Source organism: Mobula birostris, chromosome 10 (genome assembly GCF_030028105.1).
Source record: "Mobula birostris isolate sMobBir1 chromosome 10, sMobBir1.hap1, whole genome shotgun sequence".
Classification (NCBI taxonomy): domain Eukaryota; kingdom Metazoa; phylum Chordata; class Chondrichthyes; order Myliobatiformes; family Myliobatidae; genus Mobula; species Mobula birostris.
Window position 1 is genome coordinate 13,329,370 of NC_092379.1, and position 21,782 is coordinate 13,351,151.

The 21,782-nt window shown below is 42.3% G+C and overlaps 1 protein-coding gene across 5 annotated transcripts in view; it reads left to right on the plus strand.

The window, feature by feature from the left end:
* LOC140204440 (cation channel sperm-associated auxiliary subunit gamma-like) overlaps nt 1-21,782 on the plus strand; it is a 176,679-nt gene that overhangs the window by 73,080 nt on the left and 81,817 nt on the right. For all 5 annotated transcript variants that reach the window (XR_011887612.1, XM_072271161.1, XM_072271159.1 and 2 more), the window contains exon 14: nt 8,720-8,834. Coding sequence is in view for 4 of the 5 variants with exons in the window: in XM_072271161.1 (XP_072127262.1) it covers nt 8,720-8,834 (115 nt within the window). In the remaining variant the exon portion in view is untranslated. The remainder of the gene's footprint in view (nt 1-8,719; nt 8,835-21,782) is intronic.

Sequence of the window (21,782 nt, forward strand, 5' to 3'; positions counted from 1 at the left end):
GTTATGAGAATGCAGAGTGACTTGGACAGGTTGGGTGAGTGGGCAGATGCATGGCAGATGCAGTTTAATGTGGATAAATGTGAGGTTATCTACTTTGGTGGAAAGAACAGGAAGGCAGATTACTATCTGAATGGTGTCAAGTTAGGAAAAGGGGAAGTACAACGAGACCTAGGTGTCCTTGTTCATCAGTCACTGAAAGTAAGCATGCAGGTACAGCAGGCAGTGAAGAAAGCTAATGGCATATTGGCCTTAACAAGGGGAGTTGAGTATAGGAGCAAAGAGGTCCTTCTGCAGTTGTACAGGGCCCTGGTGAGACCACACCTGGAGTATTGTGTACAGTTTTGGTCTCCAAATTTGAGGAAGGACATTCTAGCTATTGAGGGAGTGCAGCGTAGGTTCACTGGGTTAATTCCTGGGATGGCGGGACTGTCATATGTTGAAAGATTGGAGTGAATGGGCTTGTATACACTGGAATTTAGGAGGATGAGAGGGGATCTGATTGAAACATATAAGATTATTAAGGGATTGGACACGCTAGAGGCAGGAAACGCGTTCCCGATGTTGGGGGAGTCCAGAACCAGAGGCCACAGTTTAAGAATAAGGGGTAGACAATTTAGAACGGAGTTGAGGAAAAACTTTTTCACCCAGAGGGTTGTGGTTCTGTGGAATGCTCTGCCTCAGAAGGCAGTGGAGGCCAATTCTCTGGATTCTTTCAAGAAAGAGTTAGATAGAGCTCTTAAAGATAGTCAAGGGATATGGGGAGAAGGCAGGAAAAGGGTACTGATTGTGGATGAGCAGCCATGATCACAGTGAATGGCGGTGCTGGCTTAAAGGGCTGAATGGCCTACTCCTGCACCTATTGTCTATTGTCTACCACTTTGAATTTCTCCCTCCCCCCCTCCCAGCTTCCTACACTGACTTCTCCTTTTTCTTTCCAGTCCTAATGAAAGGTCTTGGCCTGGAACGTTGGCTGTTTACTCTTTTCCATAGATGCTGCCTGGCCTGCTGAGTTCTTCCAGCATTTTGTGTGTGTTGCATCAAATTAATTAGTTCAGTGATCCTTCCATTCACATGTGAACCTACACAGAAAAAATTGAGGTGATCTTAATTTTCCCAGCTGATTATTAATTTTCTATATTATTGTTCGAGCTTCTACTGCGGAAAGGTACACGGCTTGCGGTTAAGAATTTTATTTTGCAAACTAATGGAAAGTTGCCATTCTATTATGAACTACCTTATATACTGTATGGCTAGTATATGCTTCTGCTCATCTGGAGGATGAGACTGTATGAGCAGGGCCTTTGTTCACTTGCTCAGGCTTTCCTTATTGCACCTCGGGTGCTAGGTTTCTTTATTTCTCCTGATCTGGCAGTACCCACAGTACATGCTTTGCTTGACTATGCAGCATGCAGCACATAATGTCTCCATATCTGCATGATGTGCACTGCAGGTGACCTGAAAATGAATAAGGCAACAAAATCTCATCTTGCAAAGACCAGTGACTGTTTACACTACCAAGTTGGTTCCATGTACATCTTTCATTCTATTTATGTTCTTCTGCTGTGCTTGGAGGAAATATTGACGTGAGAGAAAGGAAAGTAGAAAGTAGTTCATGGCTCCCACAGTTTACCCTTCCAATCTGTGCGGGCTACTGCAAATGTCAGACAGAGCAAACTCCCTATAGATAAAGGAGTCGTGTTTGCTTCCAGGAAGCATGGCATTCATCCTGATGAATTTCTTCTCATGTACCACAATCACCTACACACTGACAGAGTGGAGAGCTTTCCTCTGCACAAAATCCATCTGTGCATTTAAGATAAGATGTTTTAGGCAGCTAAAAGCAGTTGACAAATGCCAGAATAAATAAGGTACCAGCAATCCCAGGAAATTGCAATACCTGGGATCTTACCTGCACATTACTGAAATCAAAGGAGAAAAAAATAAATCTTCATTAATATAGTTTGGAATTTGCAGTATTGTCATTGGGCATTCACTCTCACCTCAGCTGTAGAATTCAGTTCTTTCTCACTATTACTGAAATAAAATTTGGATTTGAATAGTTCCTATAAAACACAAACTGAGCATTGGTGAACAGCTTATTATCAGTGCAGCTTGTTAAGATTTTTGACATTCCATCATTTTGTTGACAGTGGTAGACAGATGGAGAAACAGTTGGATGGATAGGATTTGTTTTTATTTTTCCCAACATAACTAACAGGTAGCTTTCCAGATTTTCAAATAATCATCTTGAATGATAATTCCCTTATTGTGAAGCTGTGACTACTTGTTTGTGGCTGTCTCACATCAGCAAGAACATTAAAAATCTCTCTATCTACCAGGTCAAGTTTCCTTAGAATCTTACAAGTTTGGGTAAGTCCTTATGAATTCCAAGAAATAGAGGCTCTATCTGTCTAGCCTCTGTTGAAAGGACAATCCTATCATCCCAAGAATTATCCTAGTTGTTGTTCTTTGACTGCCTTCAATGCTATTATATCCTTTATCAGATAAAGGTATCAAAACTGTGCACAGTATTTCAAGTTTAGCTTCAGCAACATCCTCTGGAACTATAATCAATCCTCATTATTTTTAATCTCCAATCCCTTTGCAATGAAGACCAATGTGCTGTTTGCCTTCTTAACTATTTGTTAGACCTGCCTGTGCTCTATCCTTTCTGGCCAATAATCTGCTTCATAATTTCACTTACCAAAGTGTATGACCTCCCACTTTCTCACATTTGACTCCATTTGCCAAGCCTTTGCTAATCACTCAAGCTAGCTGTAACCCATTGCAGAATCACATTGCAAATAAATGCCCTTCTACTTATTTTTGTGTCACTGGTAGACTTGGAAACCTGATATTTTCTTCCTCCTTCAGGTCATGAAAACAAAAAAATAAATGGCTGAAGGCCAAGAACGAATCCTAGGGTTACAAACATGAGAAAGTCTGCAGATAGTGGAAATCCCAAAGAACACACACACAATGCTGGAGGAACTCAGCGGGTCAGGCAGTATCTAAGGAAAAGAGTAATTAATTGACGTTCCAGGCTGAGACCCTTGTTTAAGACTCTATAAACGACACTTCACCTGTGAGTCTGTTGGGTTAATACACTATGTCTTGTCCTCCCGTTGTGGTTTCCTGTATATTGGTGATACCCGATGTAGATTGGGAGACCACTTCGCCAAGCGCCAGAAAAAGCGGGATCTCCCAGTAGCCACACATTTTAATTCCACTTCCCATTCCCATTCCAACATGTCCGTCCACGGCCTCCTCTAATGCTGCGATGAGGCCACACTCAGGTTGGAGGAACAACACCTTCTATTCTGTCTGGGTAGCCTCTAACCTGATGGCATGAACATTGATTTCTTGATGCTTCCTCCCACTTCCCACCATTCCCTATTCCTCTTTTCCCTCTCTCACCTTACCTCATTGCCTACCCATCGTCTCCCTCTGGTGCAGTTCTGACTACCTGTTGTAAAGCCCTCTGTTTAGGCACTAGCCTCTTCTGTACCACCTTGTCAAATGCCTTGTGGAAGTCTAAATACATTATATGTATCTAGAGGTTGGTTCGTTGTGGTTGTCGTAGCTGTAGGGAGGAGAGTGGGGTGGGGCGTTAGTCGGGATAAGCTCCTACTAACTATTAAATGCTCCCTATGGGGTATGACAACCAAATTCAGCCTTCAAATGTGGCTTAGCTACGAAGCTTGTCAGAATCATTTCTACTGACCGGAGAAGGGGCAAAGGTGGGTTACTGGTCTGGACAGATGGGTCTTATTAGCTGTGGTTGGCAGCTCATCTAGGAGAAGGAAAACTCTGGTCTCAAAGCTCTGCTGCCATGCGGCTGTATCTACTCATGGGTAATGCTTCGAGAGTAAACAGCGAGGAAAAATCGCGAGCTGGAATCCCAAAGCAGTTCTACCTTGAGTTCAAAGTGGACTGGCAACTCCTGCAATGCTGCTGGTGCCAAACTGTACTGGTCTTTGCCTTTCCTTTAGATTCATGAGCTGCATGGAAAGTGGGAGTCTGCTGCATGGGCATAGGTTGCTCTGCATGTCGTACTGCCCTGGAACGTGTATCAACTGAATGTAGACATGCAGACAGCTGGGACACAACATCCATGATCGCCCCCAACCAACGCAGGGCCTCACATATCTATAGGCTGCTCTCTGTCAACTCTATATGTAACATCATCAAGACTTGGAACAAACTTGTAAAACATTATTTAGCCTCCATAAAACCATGCTTATATGATTATATTCAGTTTTGCTAAAGAATTAATCATGTCCTCTTTGGTTAGTGACACTAGCACATTGTGAATAATAGATGTTAATCTAAATGGCCTGTAGTTCCCCTTCTTGTCGATTCCCTCTTAAACGAAGGAGTCACTTTGGCTGTTTTCCAACCTTCTGCTGTCTTCATGAGACTTGGCAAGTTTGAAAAAAATTCAACCAATTGGTTTACTATTTTTGATTTGATCTATTACTTCTGTTAACCCAGTTTTATGAATTGGCCTGGTTATCATAGCTACCAATTTCCTTGTCCATGTGTCCTTTATGCCTACACCTAACGCTCTTATTTCACAGCCACCTACCTAGCTGCTGGTAAGGGCTCTGTCAAAATGATGGCAAGATTGTGCATCATGCAGCATACCTCCTCATGTTTTGATGCATATGCTGCAGAATAGTTTAGGAACAGCAATCACCATAATATTCTGATTTACAAAATTTTCTGTGTGTGCATGTGTATGTACCTATGCGTGGGTGATGGAGATCCTTACTGATGGATGCTGCCTTTTTGAGGCATCACTCCTTGAAGATATCTTGGATGCTAGGGAGGCTAGTATAAAAAAATATATTTTAAAAAGGGAGGCTAGAGCCCATGATGGAGCTGACTGAGTTTACAACTTCTTGCAGCTTATTTTGATCCTGTGCGGTGCCTCCATACCAGATGGTGATGCAGCCAGTTAGAATGCTCGTACATTTGTACATTTGTAGAAATTTGTATTTGTCTTTGGTGGCTTACCAAATCTCCTCAAATTCCTAATGAAATATAACTGCAGTTGTGCCTTCTTTGCAACTGCATTGATATGTTGTGCCCAGAATAGGTCCTGGGAGATGTTGACACCCAGGAACTTGAAATCGCTCAGTCTTTCCACTTCTGATCCCTTGATAAGGACTGGTGTGTGTTCCCCTGTCTTACCCTTTCTGAAGCCCACGATCAGTTCTTTGGTCTCACTGATGCTGAATGCAAGGTTGTTGCTGTGACATGACTCAACTAGCTGTTACTGTAATGATTCAAGTGTAGTAGACCACCACTGAATAAAATCTTGCTGTCTACTGTTAGGAATCTAGGTATCCACTGTGACACGCTGAAAATGATCAAACATCAGTTGGATAATGAGAGTATTAAATCTCTCTATGATGCAATCTAAAATTTAGATAATTCCTTGTTAATACCAGCATATTTCCCAGACTATCTGATGTTGTTTCTTGCAAACTATTTATAAAATTTAAAAAGACTTGATAAATAACTTATCAAATAGTTTTTCCTGAGGAAAGGTCTTGGCCTGAAATGTCGAGTGTACTCCTTTCCATAGATGCTGCCTGGCCTGCTGAGTTCCTCCAGCATTTTGTGTGTGTTGCTTGATAAATAGTTTGTCAGGACATGAATAGAGATAATATCACTGATGTTACACAGTGTTATAATATATCTTACAGTGTACCAGATAAACATGGAACAGTGCAGCACAGTACAGGTCTTCTGGCTCATGATGTGCCAATCTTTCAACCTATGCCTTGATCAATCTAACCCTTCCCCACTTACATAGCCCATTCTTCTCCATTCTTCTTTCATCCATTGCCCAAGTGAGAGTCTGTTAAATATCCCTAAAGTGTCAGCCGCTATCTCCACCCCCTGTATGGATTCCAGGCAGAAAATGAGCCACACCCCACTATCGTCCAAGTTTAAAGGGGGTGCAGGAATCAGAGCACTGATGAGTTGAAAAGTAATAAATGGGAATGGAACATGTGAACCAGGGTCGTCGTCATCATCATTTCGTGCTGTGTCGTATGTCATGGACGATCATGGTCTGTAGCTCATGGCAACTTTTTCTACAGAAGTGGTTTGCCATTACCTTCTTCTGGGCAGTGTCTCTACATGATGGGTGACCTCAGCCGTTATCAATAAACTTCAGAGATTGTCTGCCTGGCGTTAGTGATAGTATAACCAGGACTTGTGATATACACCAGCTGCTCATACGACCATCCACCATTTGCTCCCGTGGCTTCACCTGACCCTTATTGGGGGTGGGGGGGGGGTGTTGCACTAAGCAGGTATTACACCTTGCCCAAGGGTGACCTTTAGGCTAGGAGAGGGAAGGAGCACCTTGCACCTTCTTTAGTAGAGCTGTATCCCCACCACGCCACCCAGAGTGCTGCTAAGAATTGAAGCTTAGGGACTTGGACCTTGGTGAGAGGGAGAGGAGTGTGAGAGCAAGACTGCTGAATGAGAAAGAAGTATGACAAATATCGGCTGCTAAACCATATAGTGAATCATAATGTGAACCATAAAGACTTTCAAATTGTGTGATATCAGTTTTACTGTATATCCAATTTAACATGAAATAAGAAACATTCATAAAACATAGGAGCAGAATTAGGCCATTCGACCCATTGAGTATGCCCTGCCATTCCAACATGGCTAATTTATTATCCTTTTCAACCCTAATCTCCTACCTTCTTCCCATAATCTTTGTAGTCTTTACAAAACAAGAACCTATCAACCTTCGCTTTAAATATATCCATTGACTTGTCCTCCATACCTGCCTGTGACAATGAATTCCACAGCCTGACTACCTTCTGGCTAAAGAAATTCCTTCTCAGCATCTCTATTTGAAAGTAACATCCTTCTATTCTGAGGCCCTCTGGTCCTAGACTTCCCCATTATAGGAAGCATCCTCTCCACATCTACTGTATCTAGGCTTTTCAATGTTAAATAGGTTTCAATGAGTTCCTCTCCTGTCCTTCCAAACTTCAGCAAGTACCGGTCCAGAGCTATCAAATACTCCTCATATGTTACCCTTTTCATTCCTGAGCTCATTCTCATGAACCTCCTCTAAACCCTCTCGAACACCAGTACATCCTTTCTCAGATAAGGGACCCAAAACTGCTCGTGATACTCCAAGCAACACACAAAATGCTGGAGGAACTCAGCAGGCCAGGCAGCATCTCTGGAAAAGAGTACAGTCGATGTTTCGGGCCAAGACCCTTCAACAGGACTGGAGAATAAAAGATGAGCCAGAGTTGGAAGGTAGGGGTGGGGAGGGAGAAACACAAGGTGATAGGTGAAACCAGGAAGAGCAGAGGGATGAAGTAAAGAGCTGGGGAGTTGATTGGTGAAAGAGATACAGGGCTAGAGAAGGGGGAATCTAATAGGAGAGGACAGAAGGCCATGGAAGAAAGAAAAGGGGGAGGAGCACCAGAGGGAGGCAATGGACAGGCAAGGAGATAAGGTGAGAGAAGTAAAAGGGGATGGTCCGCCATTTCTAATGGGATCCCACCACCAAGCACCTCTTTCCCTCCCCACGCCCCCCCCCACGCCCCCCTCCCACTATCTGCTTTCCGCAGGGATTGCTCCCTACATGACTCCCTTGTCCATTCGTCCCTCTCCATGATCTCCCTCCTGGCACTTATCCTTGTAAGCAGAACAAGTGTTTCAACTGCCCCTCCACTTCCTACCTCACTACTATTCAGAGCCCCAGACAGTCCGTCCAGGTGAGGTGCAATTTTATCTGTGAGTCTGTTGGGGTCATCTATTGATTCCGGTGCTACCCAGTGTGGCTTCCTGTATATCTCTGAGACCCGACATAGATTGGGAGACTGCTTTGCTGAGCACCTATGCTCTGTCTGCCAGAAAAAGCAGGATCTCGTAGTGGCCACCCATTTTAAATCCACTTTCCATTCCCATTCTGACATGTCAATCCATGGCATCCTTTACTGTCATGATGAGGCAACACTCAGGTTGGAGGAGCAGCACCTTGTATTCTATCTGGGTTGCCTCCAACCTGATGGCACGAACATTGATCTCTCGAACTTCCAGTAATGGCCAACCCCTTTTCCCTCTCTCACCTTATCTACTTGCCTGTCCATTGCCTCCCTCTGGTGCTCTTCCCCCTTTTCTTTCTTCCATGGCCTTCTGTCCCCTCCTATTAGATTCCCCCTTCTCCAGCCCTGTTTCTCTTTTACCTCTCAACTTCCCAGCTCTTTACTTCATCCCCACCCCTCTCCCAGTTTCACCTATCACCTTGTGTTTCTCTCCCTCCCTAGCCCCACCTCCTATCTCTAACTTCCCATCATTTTTTCTCTGGTGCTGTTGAAGGATCTTGGCCAGAAATGCCAACTGTACTGTTTTCCATCCATGCTGCCTAGCCTACTGTGTTCCTCTAGCATTTTGTGTGCATTACTTGGATTTCCAGCATCTGCAGATTTTCTCTCATTGACAGTATTCCAAGTGTTGTCTGACCAATGACTTAAATCCTCAGCTTTATTTAAAGATGAATATAAGTTCTGCCTTGCTTTTGACAAATGCAACATGATAGCTCACTGCCCTATTTCTTATGACTTACTTTGTATTTAAAATGATTGTTGAGCCAGAACCTGCAAACAGTATTTTGAAATGTAACAGAATAAATTACTCAATTATAAAAACTTTGCTTTTTTTTTAGTTACAATCTTGGCACCACATGGCTTGCTGTACCAAAGGTTCCACCTCATACCTTCATCAAATTTTTTATCCATTCTTGGAATGGCGATTTTATCTTTATGACTAATAACGAAGAGGTAGGTGATGCATGTGTTGTTTAGTTCAATTTCACACAACACATAAAATTATGAAATTGCAGAATGAGCAGATTATTTAGCACATGAAGTTGATTCCTTTGAATGATCACATGTAGTTTATATTATCATGCTGTGCACCAATTTCTTTTGGTTCCTCAAATTATTCTCTCAGTTGTAGCTTTTCGCATTTCCTCCTCATTAGGATGAATGGATAAAAAGCAAAAACGATTCGTTTTTTTAATTTGTCCAGTTGCAATTTCGCAAATAATGAGTTTGAGAGTTTCTATAGTATCCACAACTTTCCTGTAGTGAGATGACCAGAAATGAACACAATACTCCAAGTGGGGTCTAAATAAGGTCTTATATAGCTGTAACGTTACCTCACGGCTCTTGAACTCAATCCCATGGTTGATGAAAATCAACACACCATACTCCTATTAACAACACTGTCAATCTGCCCAGCAGCTTTGAGTGTCCTATGGACATGGACCCCAAGATCTTGCTGATCTTCCACACTGCCAAACGTCTTACTATTAATATTATATTCTGTCTTCAAATTTGACCTACCGAAATGAACCACTTCACACTTACCTGAGTTGAATTCCATCTGTCACTTCTCAGCCTAGTTCTGCATTGTATCGATGTCCCACTGTAACCTCCAGACTATCCACAACACTCCCAACTTTTGTATCATCAAGAAACTTACAAGCACATCCTTCTATTTCCTCATCCAGGTCATTTATAAAAATCACAAAGAGGAGAGATCCCAGCACAGATTCCTGCAGAACATCATTGGTCACTGCCCTCCAAGCAGAATACGAACCATCCACAACCACCATTTTCCTCCTGTGAGCAAGCCAATTCTGGGTCCACAAAGGAAGATCTCCTTGAATCCCATGCCTCATTACTTTCTGAATGAGCCTCACAGGGGAACCTTATCAAATGCCCTACTAAAATCCATATACACTACATCCACTGCTCTAGCTTCATTAATGTGTTTTGTTACATCCTTAAAGAATTCAATCAGGTTTGTAAGGCATGATCTTCCCTTGACAAAGCCATGCTGACTATGCCTAATCAGATTATATCTCTCCAAAAGCCCATAAATCCTGCTTCTCAGGATCTTCTCTAACAACTTGCTTACCTTTGAAGTAAGACCTCAGTTTCTTTGAACGACCTCCATTGTTTTCTTTGTTTTGTGGCTATCTGGAGAAGACGAATCTCGGAGTTGTATACTGCATACATACTTTGTTAATAAATGAACCTTTGAACCTTTGATAAAAACTTTGCCAGTAATACTAAATAAAGGATTGAGGTTAAGTCCCTCGTGTTACTAAACTTCAAAGCAAAATCATATATAATTCTGGTTTCACAACTACAGTGAGGATATGGTAGCAATAGAGATAAAAGCAGAAGAAATTTACACAGTGTTGCCTTGAATGGAGGCTATAATTATAAGGAGAGATTTAAATGTTTGATTTTATTCTCACTAGAATATAGAGGGATGAGGGATAACCTTATAGAGGATTACATAAGGGGAAGAGATAAGATAGAGAGTCAGAATCTTTTACCCAGGGCAGCAAAGTATAGATCTAGAGGGCATAGGGTTAAGAAGACAGGGGAGAAATTTAAAGGGGATTACGAGGTACCCTTTTCAGAGCACAGTGGTTACCTACAACAAGTGCTATCTACAATAGCAAGTGTTAACAAGTGTTATCTACAATAAGGTGGTAGAAGCAATGTTTAAAAGGCATGTGGACAGGTCCTTGAATAGGAAAGGCATAGGGAGATAAGGCAAATAGGATTATTGTGTGTAAACTGGTATTGATGAGATGGGCCTTAAGAGCCTACTTCTGTGCTTTATGACTCTATGGATCAATGATTGTGTGGTTTTAATTTTACTGAGTTTTAGTGTAGATTTTAATTTAAAATAGAAGACTGACTATCATTGGATTCTTGTTGAAATTACCTGGACTCAGAAATAGGAAGCCTGATGCAACTTCTTCTGAGAATAGAGCAAGTTTGAAAAAGATGAAGAAGACACAGATAGAAAAATTACTTCCAAGTGAAAGAGGTGGAGGAAAGCACGGAGGATGGAACCAGAAAGTTTAAAACCACACTTCTCCTACAGCTTTACTGAAAATCAATTTACAAGGTGCTTACATTTAATCAAGTAGGTGATTAGCCCAAAAGGAGGTCAGTTTTAAGTATTGGGATACTTGGGTGCCTATGGCATCCAAGACAATCACTTAGTTCCCTACTCCCCCGACCTTTTACTTCTTCTCACCTGCCAATTACTTCCCCTGGGTCCCGTCCTCCTTCCTTTTTCCTATGGACAACTCTTCTCTCCTACTAGATTCATTCTCTTCCAGCCCTTGACCTTTCCCACCCACCTGGCTTCATCCATCACCTTCCCCACCCCCCATCTTTTTAATTCTTGCATCTTCCCTCATCTTTCTCAGTCCTGAAGAAAGGTCTAGGCCTGAAACGTCAATTTGTTGTTTTTTTCCCATAGATGCTGCCTGGCCTGCTGAGAACTCCAGCATTTTCTGTGTGTTGCTTTGGATTTATCAGTATCTGCAGACTTTCTTGTGTTTACACTTAGTTCTTAATTGAGGTCACATAGTTATTGAAATTAAACAGGTACTATGAGATAGAAGTGTCTTTTACAGAACCAGAATTTTTCTTTAGTTCGGAAAAAAGGTAATGAAAGGTAATTGTTCCAAGGCACTAGCTCTTAACAAAGCTGTTAGTGATTTTTGGATTTAGCAAATGGCTTTGGCTACCAGTCTTCTACCTTTGAATATGTGTTGTAGATTTTATTTGGAGTACAGGTCTGAACAATGGGTTCCTCAAACCTATGAATCCCAGTCGAGACGATGCTTGCATCTGTGATATGGATGTGAATCAGGAGGTGTGAAGTTTGTATGTAGTTTCAAAAGAAAGCATTGTCTATACTTTGTAAATATAGTATTGTCCTTTGTGTTTAACACATAAAATATTGAGCCTTACGTCGGGCCAGCAGACCTTTCCACTGAAAGCGTCTCTGTATGATGCCCGCTGTACCGTTTTGTTGAGTAAAGAAGCTGTTTTGTATCTACCAGGAATTTTCTCTGGTGATTTCATTCACACAACAACAGAAGCTGTTTGTCTCGCTTGTACTTTAGACTTTACTGCATTTTCCTGCAGTTTTTATTTTGCAGTTGGCTTTATCAAGGACTCAGAGGATTCATTCTTGTTGAAATTAAAAGATATTTTATTTTGCGTAGTACTTTACCGAGGGCTCAGAGAAAGCTTTCATTCATGCAGAAGCCTGTGGGTTTTGCTTAAGTGGGTTTGAATGACACATGGAGATGCAGCTTTCCCTTCACTAATAGAAAGTGAAAAGAATTGCCCTGCTCTGAACATGGTAAAGTGCAATCAATTAGTCAGTACCCACCACTGGCTTATGTACACTTACACAGGTACTGGTATTGCTACATACCAAACAACTTCCAGCAGCAAGGAATGGATCAAAAAACTTAACACTCGGTTACACTTTATCATTTTCTTTTCAACTCCCATTAAATAAATCAAAGATGGCTATGGATCAAATTACAATCAGAACCAGGTTCAATATCACTGACATATGTCGTGAAATTTATTGTTCTGCCCATTGTGGCACATCGGGAGGCAACCCTGCCATTTCTTTAGCGTTTGTCTGTTTTTTTTATGAGGCCGAGTTGCTAGCTCAGTGCTCAGCCCAGCACAGTGGAAAGCGTGCAGGGAACTGGGCCCATTTGAACCCAGGACCACTCACCTCGAAGTCCGGCACAGATGCCACTGCACAACTGGCCGGCTAATATTAGAGGTACAAAAATGGAAATAACAAAGTGTTCATGGGTTCAATGTCCGTTCAAAAAATGGATAGCAAAGGGGAAGAATCCGTTCCTCCATCGTTGAGTGTTTGGCTTCGGACTCCTGTATCCCCTTCCTGATGGTAGCAATGAGAAGAAGGCATGACCTGGATGATGGGGGTCCTTAATGATGGATCCTGCCTTTTTGATTCATTGCTCCTGGATACTACGGAGGCTAGTGCCCCTGATGGAGCTGACTAAGTTTACAACTTTCTGCAGCTTACTTTGATCCTGTGCTGTAGCAGCCACCCTCCACTCTAGCCAGTTAGCGTAATCTCCATGGTACACCTGTAGAAATTTGTGTGTCTTTGACGACATACCAAATCTGAGCAAACTCAGATGAAGGCACATACAGCCTAATGTTGTCAAGATTTCTTTCTTGGTCAACTTTATTTGCTGTAGATTGGAACTATCAAGAACTAATGCTGCCAAATGGCTAAACCCTAATCACTGCAGTTTACCAACACAACGACTATTCTGATCACAGCACTAAAGTGGTCATTTTCAGTTCTTACTGTGTTCTTGCTAAAATTGTGTATAATTTATGTTTTTCTTATAAATACTGCTTTTGTAATCTGTGTCTGCCATGCTGCTGCAAGTAAATTTTAATTGCATGTGAGGATATGACCATAACACCATGAGACATGGGAGCAAAATTAGGCCATTTGGCCCATCGAGTCTGCTTCGCCACTTCATGGCTGATCCAATTTTCCTCTCAGACCCAAACTCCTGCCTTCTCCCTATATCCCTTCATGCTCTGACTAATCAAGAATCTATCAACCTCTGCCTTTAAATACACCCAATGACTTGGCCTCCACAGCTGCCTGTGTCAATGGATTCCACAGATTCACTACTCTCTGGCTAAAGAAATTCCTCCTCATCTCCATCCTAAAATGACACCCTCTGTCATTTGCTGTGTCTTCTGGTCTTAGACTCTCCCACAATAGGAAACGTCCACTCTATCAAGGCCATTGATCATTTGATAGGTTTCAATTAAGTCACTCCTCATTCTTCTGAATTCCAGTGAATACAGACCCTCAGCCATTAAATGCTCTTCATATGACAAGTCATTCAACTCTGGAATCATTTTCGTGAACCTCCTTTGAACCCTCTCCAGTTTCATCACATCCTTTCTAAGATAAGGGGCCCAAAACTACGCACAGTACTCCAAATGAGGCCTCACCAGTGCTTTATAAATTCTCAACATTACATCCTTGCTTTTATATTTTAGTCCTTTTGAAATGAATGCTAACATCACATTTGCCATCCCCGCTACAACTCAACCTGCAAAATAACCTTTAGGGAATCCTGCACAAGGACTCCCAAATCCCTTTGTACCTCAGATTTTTGTATTTTATAGTCAACCCTTTCATTTCTTCGACCAAATTGCATGACCGTACACTTCCCGATGCTGTATTCCATCTGCCACTTCTTTGCCCATTCTCCTAATCTGTCTGAGTATCCTCTGTTTCCTCAAAACTTCATGTCCCTCCACAAGTTTTTCTATTGTCTGCAAACTTGGCAACAAAGTCTTCAATTCTATCATCCAAATAGTTGAAATATAACATAAGCAGAATCAGTCCCAACACAGAATTCTGTGGAACACCATTAGTCACTGACAGCCAGCTAGAAAAAGCTCCCTTTATTCCCACTCTTTGCCTCCTGCCAGTCAGCCACTGTTTTATCCATGCTAGAATCATTCCTGTAATACCACAGGCTCGTAGCTTGTTTAGCAGCCTCATGTATGGCAGCTTGTCAAAGGCCTTCTGAAAATCCAAGTACGCAACATCAACTGATTCTCCTTTGTCAATCCTGTTTGTTATTTCAAGGCAAGATATTTCCTTGAGGAAACCATGCTGTTTATGGCCTATTTTATCAATTGCCTCCAACTACCCCAAAACCACATCCTTAACAATCGACTCCAACATCTTCCTAATCACTGAGGTCAGATTAGCTGGCCTATAATTTCCTTTCTTCTGCCTCTATATGACAATAAATCACTTTGATGGGAGCAATATCTTGCTGCTTGTATAATGCCAAAATGTCAGTGGGATCACCAAATTTCTACGTAGCTTGAAACTGAGGATGTGACCTTTGTTGGCAGAGAGAAGCAGGCAGCAACACGAGTTTTTTTTCTGTAGTGTAAAGTGAATATTTTGTCTTGTGTAATCCTTGAAGATGAAGTCAGGTTTATTGTTAAATGCACAAGGTCCCCTGGGATCTTCTATTGTATCCTGTGCTCCCGGTGTGGCCTTCTGTATATCAGTGAGATCCGACGTATATTGGGAGACCGCTTCACTGAGCACCTACACGCCATCTGCCAGAAAAGCAGGATCTCCCAGTGGCCTCCCATTTTAACTTTAATTTTACTTTCCATTCCCATTCCAACACGTCATTCTATGGCCTTCTCAACTGCTGCGATGAGGCAATGCTCAGGTTGGAGGAATAACACCTTATATTCCATTTGGGTAGCTACCAACCTGATGGCAAGAACATCAATTTCTTGAACTTCCAGTAATGTACCCCCCCCCCCAACTCTCCTTCACCATTCCCCATTCCCATTTCCGTCTCTCACCTTATCTCCTTACCTGTCCATCACCTCCCTGTGGTGCTCCTCCCCCTTCCCTTTCTTCCGTAGCCCTCTGTCCTCTCCTATCAGATTGCCCCTTCTCCAGCGCTTTATCTCTTACACCAATCGACTTCCCAGCTCTCTACTTCACCCCTCCCTCTCTCCCATTTTCACTACCACCTAGTATGTTGTATTTCTTCCTCCCCTTTCCTCCACCTTCTTACTCTGACTTCTCATCTTTTTTTTCTCCAGTCCTGAAGAAGGGTCTCAGCTCGAGACATCGATTGTTTACTCTTTTACCATAGATGCTGCCTGACCTGCTGAGTTCCTCCGGCATTTTGTGTGTGTGTGTGTGTGTGTGTTGTTTGGAATTCCAGCATCCGTGGATTCTCATTTACAATTAGAACAAAAATAGACAAAGTCCATTGTACTGTACAGTGGTCAAAGTGGTTAAAGGGTTGTTAAAATCCAGTGATTAAGATTGTGCTGTTGGTTCAAGAACTGAGTAGTTGAGGTGGATATAGCTGTTCTTGAACTTGGTGTTATTGAACCAGGGCATCAGGCTTCTGTGCCTCCTGTCTGATGGTCATCATCATGGTCATCATCAGGTGCCATGCCCAGTTTGAGTTTGACTGCCATGGCCCACACACTCCTGTTCCGGGTCAAGTGGATCAATTCACTGGTATCCATTTCCAGTTCTCTGGCTGCTGTCTCCATCATCATTTGTCCTTGCCTTCCTTTTGCTTTCTTCCCTTCAATCTTTCCCATAATTACTGTGCTTTCTAACTCCTCTTTCCTAATCACATGTCCAGCGAAGTTACGTTGCCTTTGCATGATCTTGTACATTATTTCTCCTTTTGTGCTTGCTCTGTTCATGACATCCTTGTTAGATATCCATTGATATTCTTTGCATCCTCCTCCAAAACCACATCTTTGCTGCTTCAATTCATTTCCTCATGTTACTAGATACTGTCCAACATTCTGATCCATATAGCATAACTGGATAAATGTAACATTTCAGTACTGTGAGGTGGGTTGTCATGCTTAGTTTAGTGTTGGTCAGTATACTCTTCATTCTTGTAAAGGAGTCTTTTGCCATCCCTATTCTTCTTTTGATGTCCATGTCGCACCTGCCATCTGATGTCACGCAGCTTTCTAAGTAGCAAAAGTTCTGTACTTGTTTTATGTCTTCCCCGTTTACTCTCAGCCTGCAGATAGGATTCTCCTTCTTTTCGGATATTACCATACATTCTGTCTTTTTGCAATTGATAGATAGACCCATTTTTTCACTTTCTTCAACAACTATATCAATTAAGTTGTGTAGTTCTTCCTCCGTACTTGCAATTAACACAGTGTGTAGCTGCAAGCAAATGGCATGGTCCGGATGGTGAGTATCTTTGATGATGGATGTTGCCTTTTTGAGTCATCACCTCCTGTAGATACTACGAATGGTGGGAGAGACGTGCCCATGATGTACTGGGCAGAATCCGTGACTCCTTGCAGCTTCGTCCATTCTGCCAATTTGAATTGCCATATCAGACCACGATGCTACCAGTCAGGACACTTTCAATAATACATCTATAGAAGTTTGTTGGAGTATTAAGTAACAAGCTGAACTTTGTCAATCTCCTTTGAAAAGATGCTGCCTTGTGATTGCATCTATGCAACTCTGAACAGGTTAACGGCCAGGAATTTAAAGCTGCTGATTCTCTCCACCGCTGATCTGCCACTGTAGACTGGTGGATGCTCACTCTCCTTCCCCTTCCAGAGTCAACAATCAGCTCTTTAGTTTTAGTGATGTTGGGCGAGAGGTTGTTGTTGCAGCACATTCAGCCACTATCTTGGTCCGGTAAACTGACTCAACGCCACCTGTGATTTGAATTTAGAGTTTATTTAAATCTTACATCCATCCCACAACATGAGGGAGTAAAAATCTTTGCGTTTTGACTCTGTTGCAATGTACATACATGTGAATTTTAAAGTTTCATGGCGTGTAGTAAGAAGCTGTCCTGCAGCCTATTGATCCTAGCTTTAATGCTGTGGTAGCGTTTGCCAGACGGAAGCAGCTGAAACAGTTTATGGTTGGGGTGACTGGTGTCCCCGATGATCTTCCAGGTCTTCTTTCTGCACCTGCTGCTGTAAGTGTCCTCAATGGAGGGAAGTACACGTCCACAGATGCGCTGGGCTGTCTGTACCACTCTCTGCAGTGCCCAGCGATCAAGGTTGGTTCAGTTCCCATACCAGGCGGTGATACAGCCAGTCAGGATGCTCTCAATGGTGCCGCTGTAGAGGGTCTTGAGGTTTCAGGGGTCCATGCCGAACTTCTTCACTGGCCTGAGGTAGAAGAGACTCTGTTGTGCTTTTTTTTGCCACACAGCTGGTGTGTACAGTCCAGGTGAGATCACCGGTGATGTGTATACTGAGGAACTTGAAACTGCTCACCCATTTGTATCTTTGATGAATTTGTACATGGTTTAACCATGCAATCGTGTGTGTAAAGGTGGTAGAGCTGGGGACTAAGCATGCAGCCTTATGATGCAGAAGTGTCTATGCCAGAATTCAATCCCCACTAAAGTCTACTGATGAGAAAGCTAAGTATACAGTTGCAGAGAGCAGTGCAGGGGCCCAGGAGCTGACGACTGATGGTTAGTTTGGATGGGATGATGGTGTTGAGTGCTGAGCTGAAATTGATGAACAACAGCCTGACATACAAGTTCCTGTTGTCCAGATGGTCCAGGAGCCGGAGGAATTCCATCTGCTGTTGACCTTTTATGTCTGTAGGCAAATTGAAGTGTATCCAGATCATCCGCTGGGGCAGAAGTTGATTCATGCCATAACTAACCTCTCGAAACATTTCATTACATTTGAAGTAAGTGTGACTGGACAGTAGTTATCGAGGCATGTAACCACACTCATCTTAGGTGATGGTGCAACAGCACATTTTTCAAGCAGATAGGAACCTCAGACCACAGAAATGAGAGGTTGAACGGGTCCTGAAATAATTCAGCCGTTTGGTCCACACAGATCTTGAGTAGTCAGTTAGGTACGCCATCTGGACAAGATGCCTTTTGTGGATCCGACCTCAACAGAAGCAGACGATATTCATCAAACAAAATTGGTTCCTTCTCCTTAACAGGCCTTTGGTTTGTAGCAATTTCAGCAATTGTATAGTTATGTGCATGTTATGCTGGCAATATTGTTCTGGATTAATCATTTTGTGCTGGTTTTTTGCAACCAAATGTTCATGAAAATTTGGCTGTTGGACTAGTTGCCCCTTCTGGTGTGACTTGTGGCTCAATTTCTGCAACCAGTGACCTCATAAATGATATGACTGAGTGAACAATCAGCATCTAATGATAACACTTCTGTTCCCTGAGCTATCGATGAGGAGTGCTGTAGAATATCACTGAGCTGGTGTTTTCTTCCCCCTTCCTTTTCTGTCCTGGTGAAGGGTCTTGGTCAAAAACAGACTCTTGGTTCCTGGAATAATTCAGAAGATGTATACCTCGGATGGCTGGTGATTAGGCTGAGCTGTTCTCCGATCTTGGCGATTTACTTCCAAATGTTTCATCACCATGTGGGGAGACATTGTCATTGTGATGCGTCTTCGTCATCGATGTTGCCTGACCTGGTGAGTTCCTCTAGCACTTTAGTGTGTGTTACTCTGGCTTTCCACACTGTGGAAATTCTTGTTTTGTACTGGTGTTTTACTGCCTACTTCATTAATATAACACAATTACCGAAACAAATTAAGGAGGAGTTGAAGTAATCTGGATTCAGCCATTTGAAGACCAGCTCCACTAAAAAGCAACTCTTGAATTTCCATGTACCACTTGCCACACACACCTTAATAACTACAAACATATCATTTTCTTTTATTCAACAACCTTTGATGCAGAAAATTGGACTTTGTACTGCTCATTTTTTGAGATGCTACCTGCCTTTTAATATTTTGAATAAGGAGTCTGAGATAGACAAGCACACTTCTGAAGTAAGGGTATATAGTGATTTCAGTGTCTGCATCAAACTGCTTCTGGCAGTATATAGACTGGGCAGATTATGACCCCAGTTAGCATACAAAGCTAATTTTGAGTCGGCTTTATTATGTTCAAATTCATTGTCCTTACGTAGATACTACTGTGTCCCAGCTGGGCTGAATGTGCGTTTAACAGCATGACGACTCTGATGGGTTTCCAGTAAATTCTCCTTTCTGAATTCGAACATTAAAAGCAGAGGGGGTGCTGATGTAGCTGGATGTTGTGTAAAGAGAAGCAGGTGTTTGGAAATTGCTTCACCAAGTTTTGTACCTGAAACTTTTAACTTTTCTTGTTCCACAGATGTTCCTAATCTAAGCGTTACCAACATTTTTCAGTTCTGTTTCAGATTTCCCGCATCTGCATTTTTAAAATATTTTAAATGATTTATGAATAAACACAGTTCTGTGTATTTGAAAACAGGTTTAGCCCCGGTATTGTACTGACACCTGACTTTCCAGTGGAATTTTTGTTTGCACTGGAATATACCTCCAAGAGGATCAACAATGGTTTAACACCAAAATTCATCCTAGTATGGCTTTCAACTTTCCTAGTCTAAAAACAACAGTTCTTATTTACTCAAAGAGAGCCTAACTCTTACTAGCATTTCACCCAAAATCATTCTGTTTCAGATCCATCAGCAATCAAGCTAAGTTCTTTGTCTTTACTAAAATTGACGATGTTCTGCAACCACAAATGTCATGTATGTGCATGGACTGTTTTGTCTCTAACCAAGGTCATTATCTCTCTCAGATTCCTGGTTTTGGATCATTCCAGGCAAAGAAAAGGAAGTTGGAATACAGTGTAGGGAAGTGTGGAGTTATGCACTTTAGTAGGAGGAATAAAATGTAGACAACTTTCTAAACAGTAAGAAAATTCAGAAATCAAAGGTGCAAAGGCACTTGGAAGTCCTAGTTCGGGATTCCCTTAATGTTAAATTAGTAAAAAAAGGTAAATGTGATGTTAGCATTCATTTTGAGAAGACTAGAATATAAAGCTCCATCAGCTTTATAGACTAGACCATAAGACCACAAGACAAAGGAGCAGAAGTCGGCCATTCGGCCTATCAAGTCTGCTCCACCATTTTATCATGAGCTGATCCATTCTCCCATTTAGTCCCACTCCCCGGCCTTCTCACCATAACCTTTGATGCCCTGGCTACTCAGATACTTACCAATCTCTGCCTTAAATACACCCAATGACTTGGCCTCCACTGCCGCGGTGGAGCTGTGGCATTTAGAATATTGTGAGCAATTTTGGACTCCATATCTGAGGAAGGATGTGCTGAGAGGTTCCAGGGGAGGTTTACAGGAATTATCCCAGGAATGAAAGGCTTAATGCTTGAGGAGCATCTGATGTTTCTGGGCCTGTACTTGATGGAGTTTAGAAGGATGAGATGGGGTCTCATAGAAACCTAATGGATACTAAAAGGCCTGCCTAAAGTAGATGTGGAGAGGATGTCCATAATGTCTTTAAGAAGGGAGGAAGGCAAAAGAAAGGAAATTATAGGCCGGTTAGCCTAACCTCAGTGGTTGGGAAAGTGTTGTAGTCTATTATTATGGATGAGGTTTTGAACTACTTGGAGACTAGTGACATAATAAGTAAAAGTTAGCATGGTTTCTGTAAAGGAAATTTTGCCTGACATATCTATTAAGAGTTCTTTGAGGAAGTAACAAGCAGGGTGGACAAAAGAAAGGCAGTGGATGTCATTAACTTGGATTTCCAGAAGGCGTTTGATAAGGAGCCACGCATGAGGTTGCTTAACAAGATAAGAGCATATAGTGTTGCAGGAAAGATGCTGGCATGGATAGAGGAATGGCTCTCAGACAGGAGGCAGCGAGTGGGAATAAAAGAGACCTTTTCTGGTTGGCTGTCAGTGACTAGTGGTGTTCCTCAGGAGTCAGTTTTGGAACCGTTGCTTTTCACATTGTTTGTCAATGATTTGGATAATGGAATTGATAGCTTTGTGGCAAAGTTTGTGGATGATATGAAGATAGGTGGAGGGGTAGGTAGTGTTGAGGAAGCATTGTGATTGCAGCAGGACTTAGACTAATTGGTAGAATGGGCAAAAATGTGGCAGATGGAATACAGTGTTGGGAAATGTATGATTATGCATTTTGGTAAAGGAAACAATAGTGCGGACTATTATCTAAATGAGGAGAATGTTCAAACATCAGATATGCAGAGGGACTCGGGAGTCCTCGTGCAAGACTCCCACAAGGTTAATTTACAGGTTGGGTCTGTGGTGAAGAAGGAAAATGCAATGTTGGCATTTATTTCAAGCGGAACAAAATATAAAAGCAAGGTGATAATGCTGAGCCTTTATAAGACACTAGTCAGGCCGCACTTAGAGTATTGTCAACAGTTTTGGGCCCAATATCTCAGGAAGGATGTGCTGTTATTGGAGAGAATTCAGAGGAGGTTCTCGAGGATGATTCCAGGAATAAAG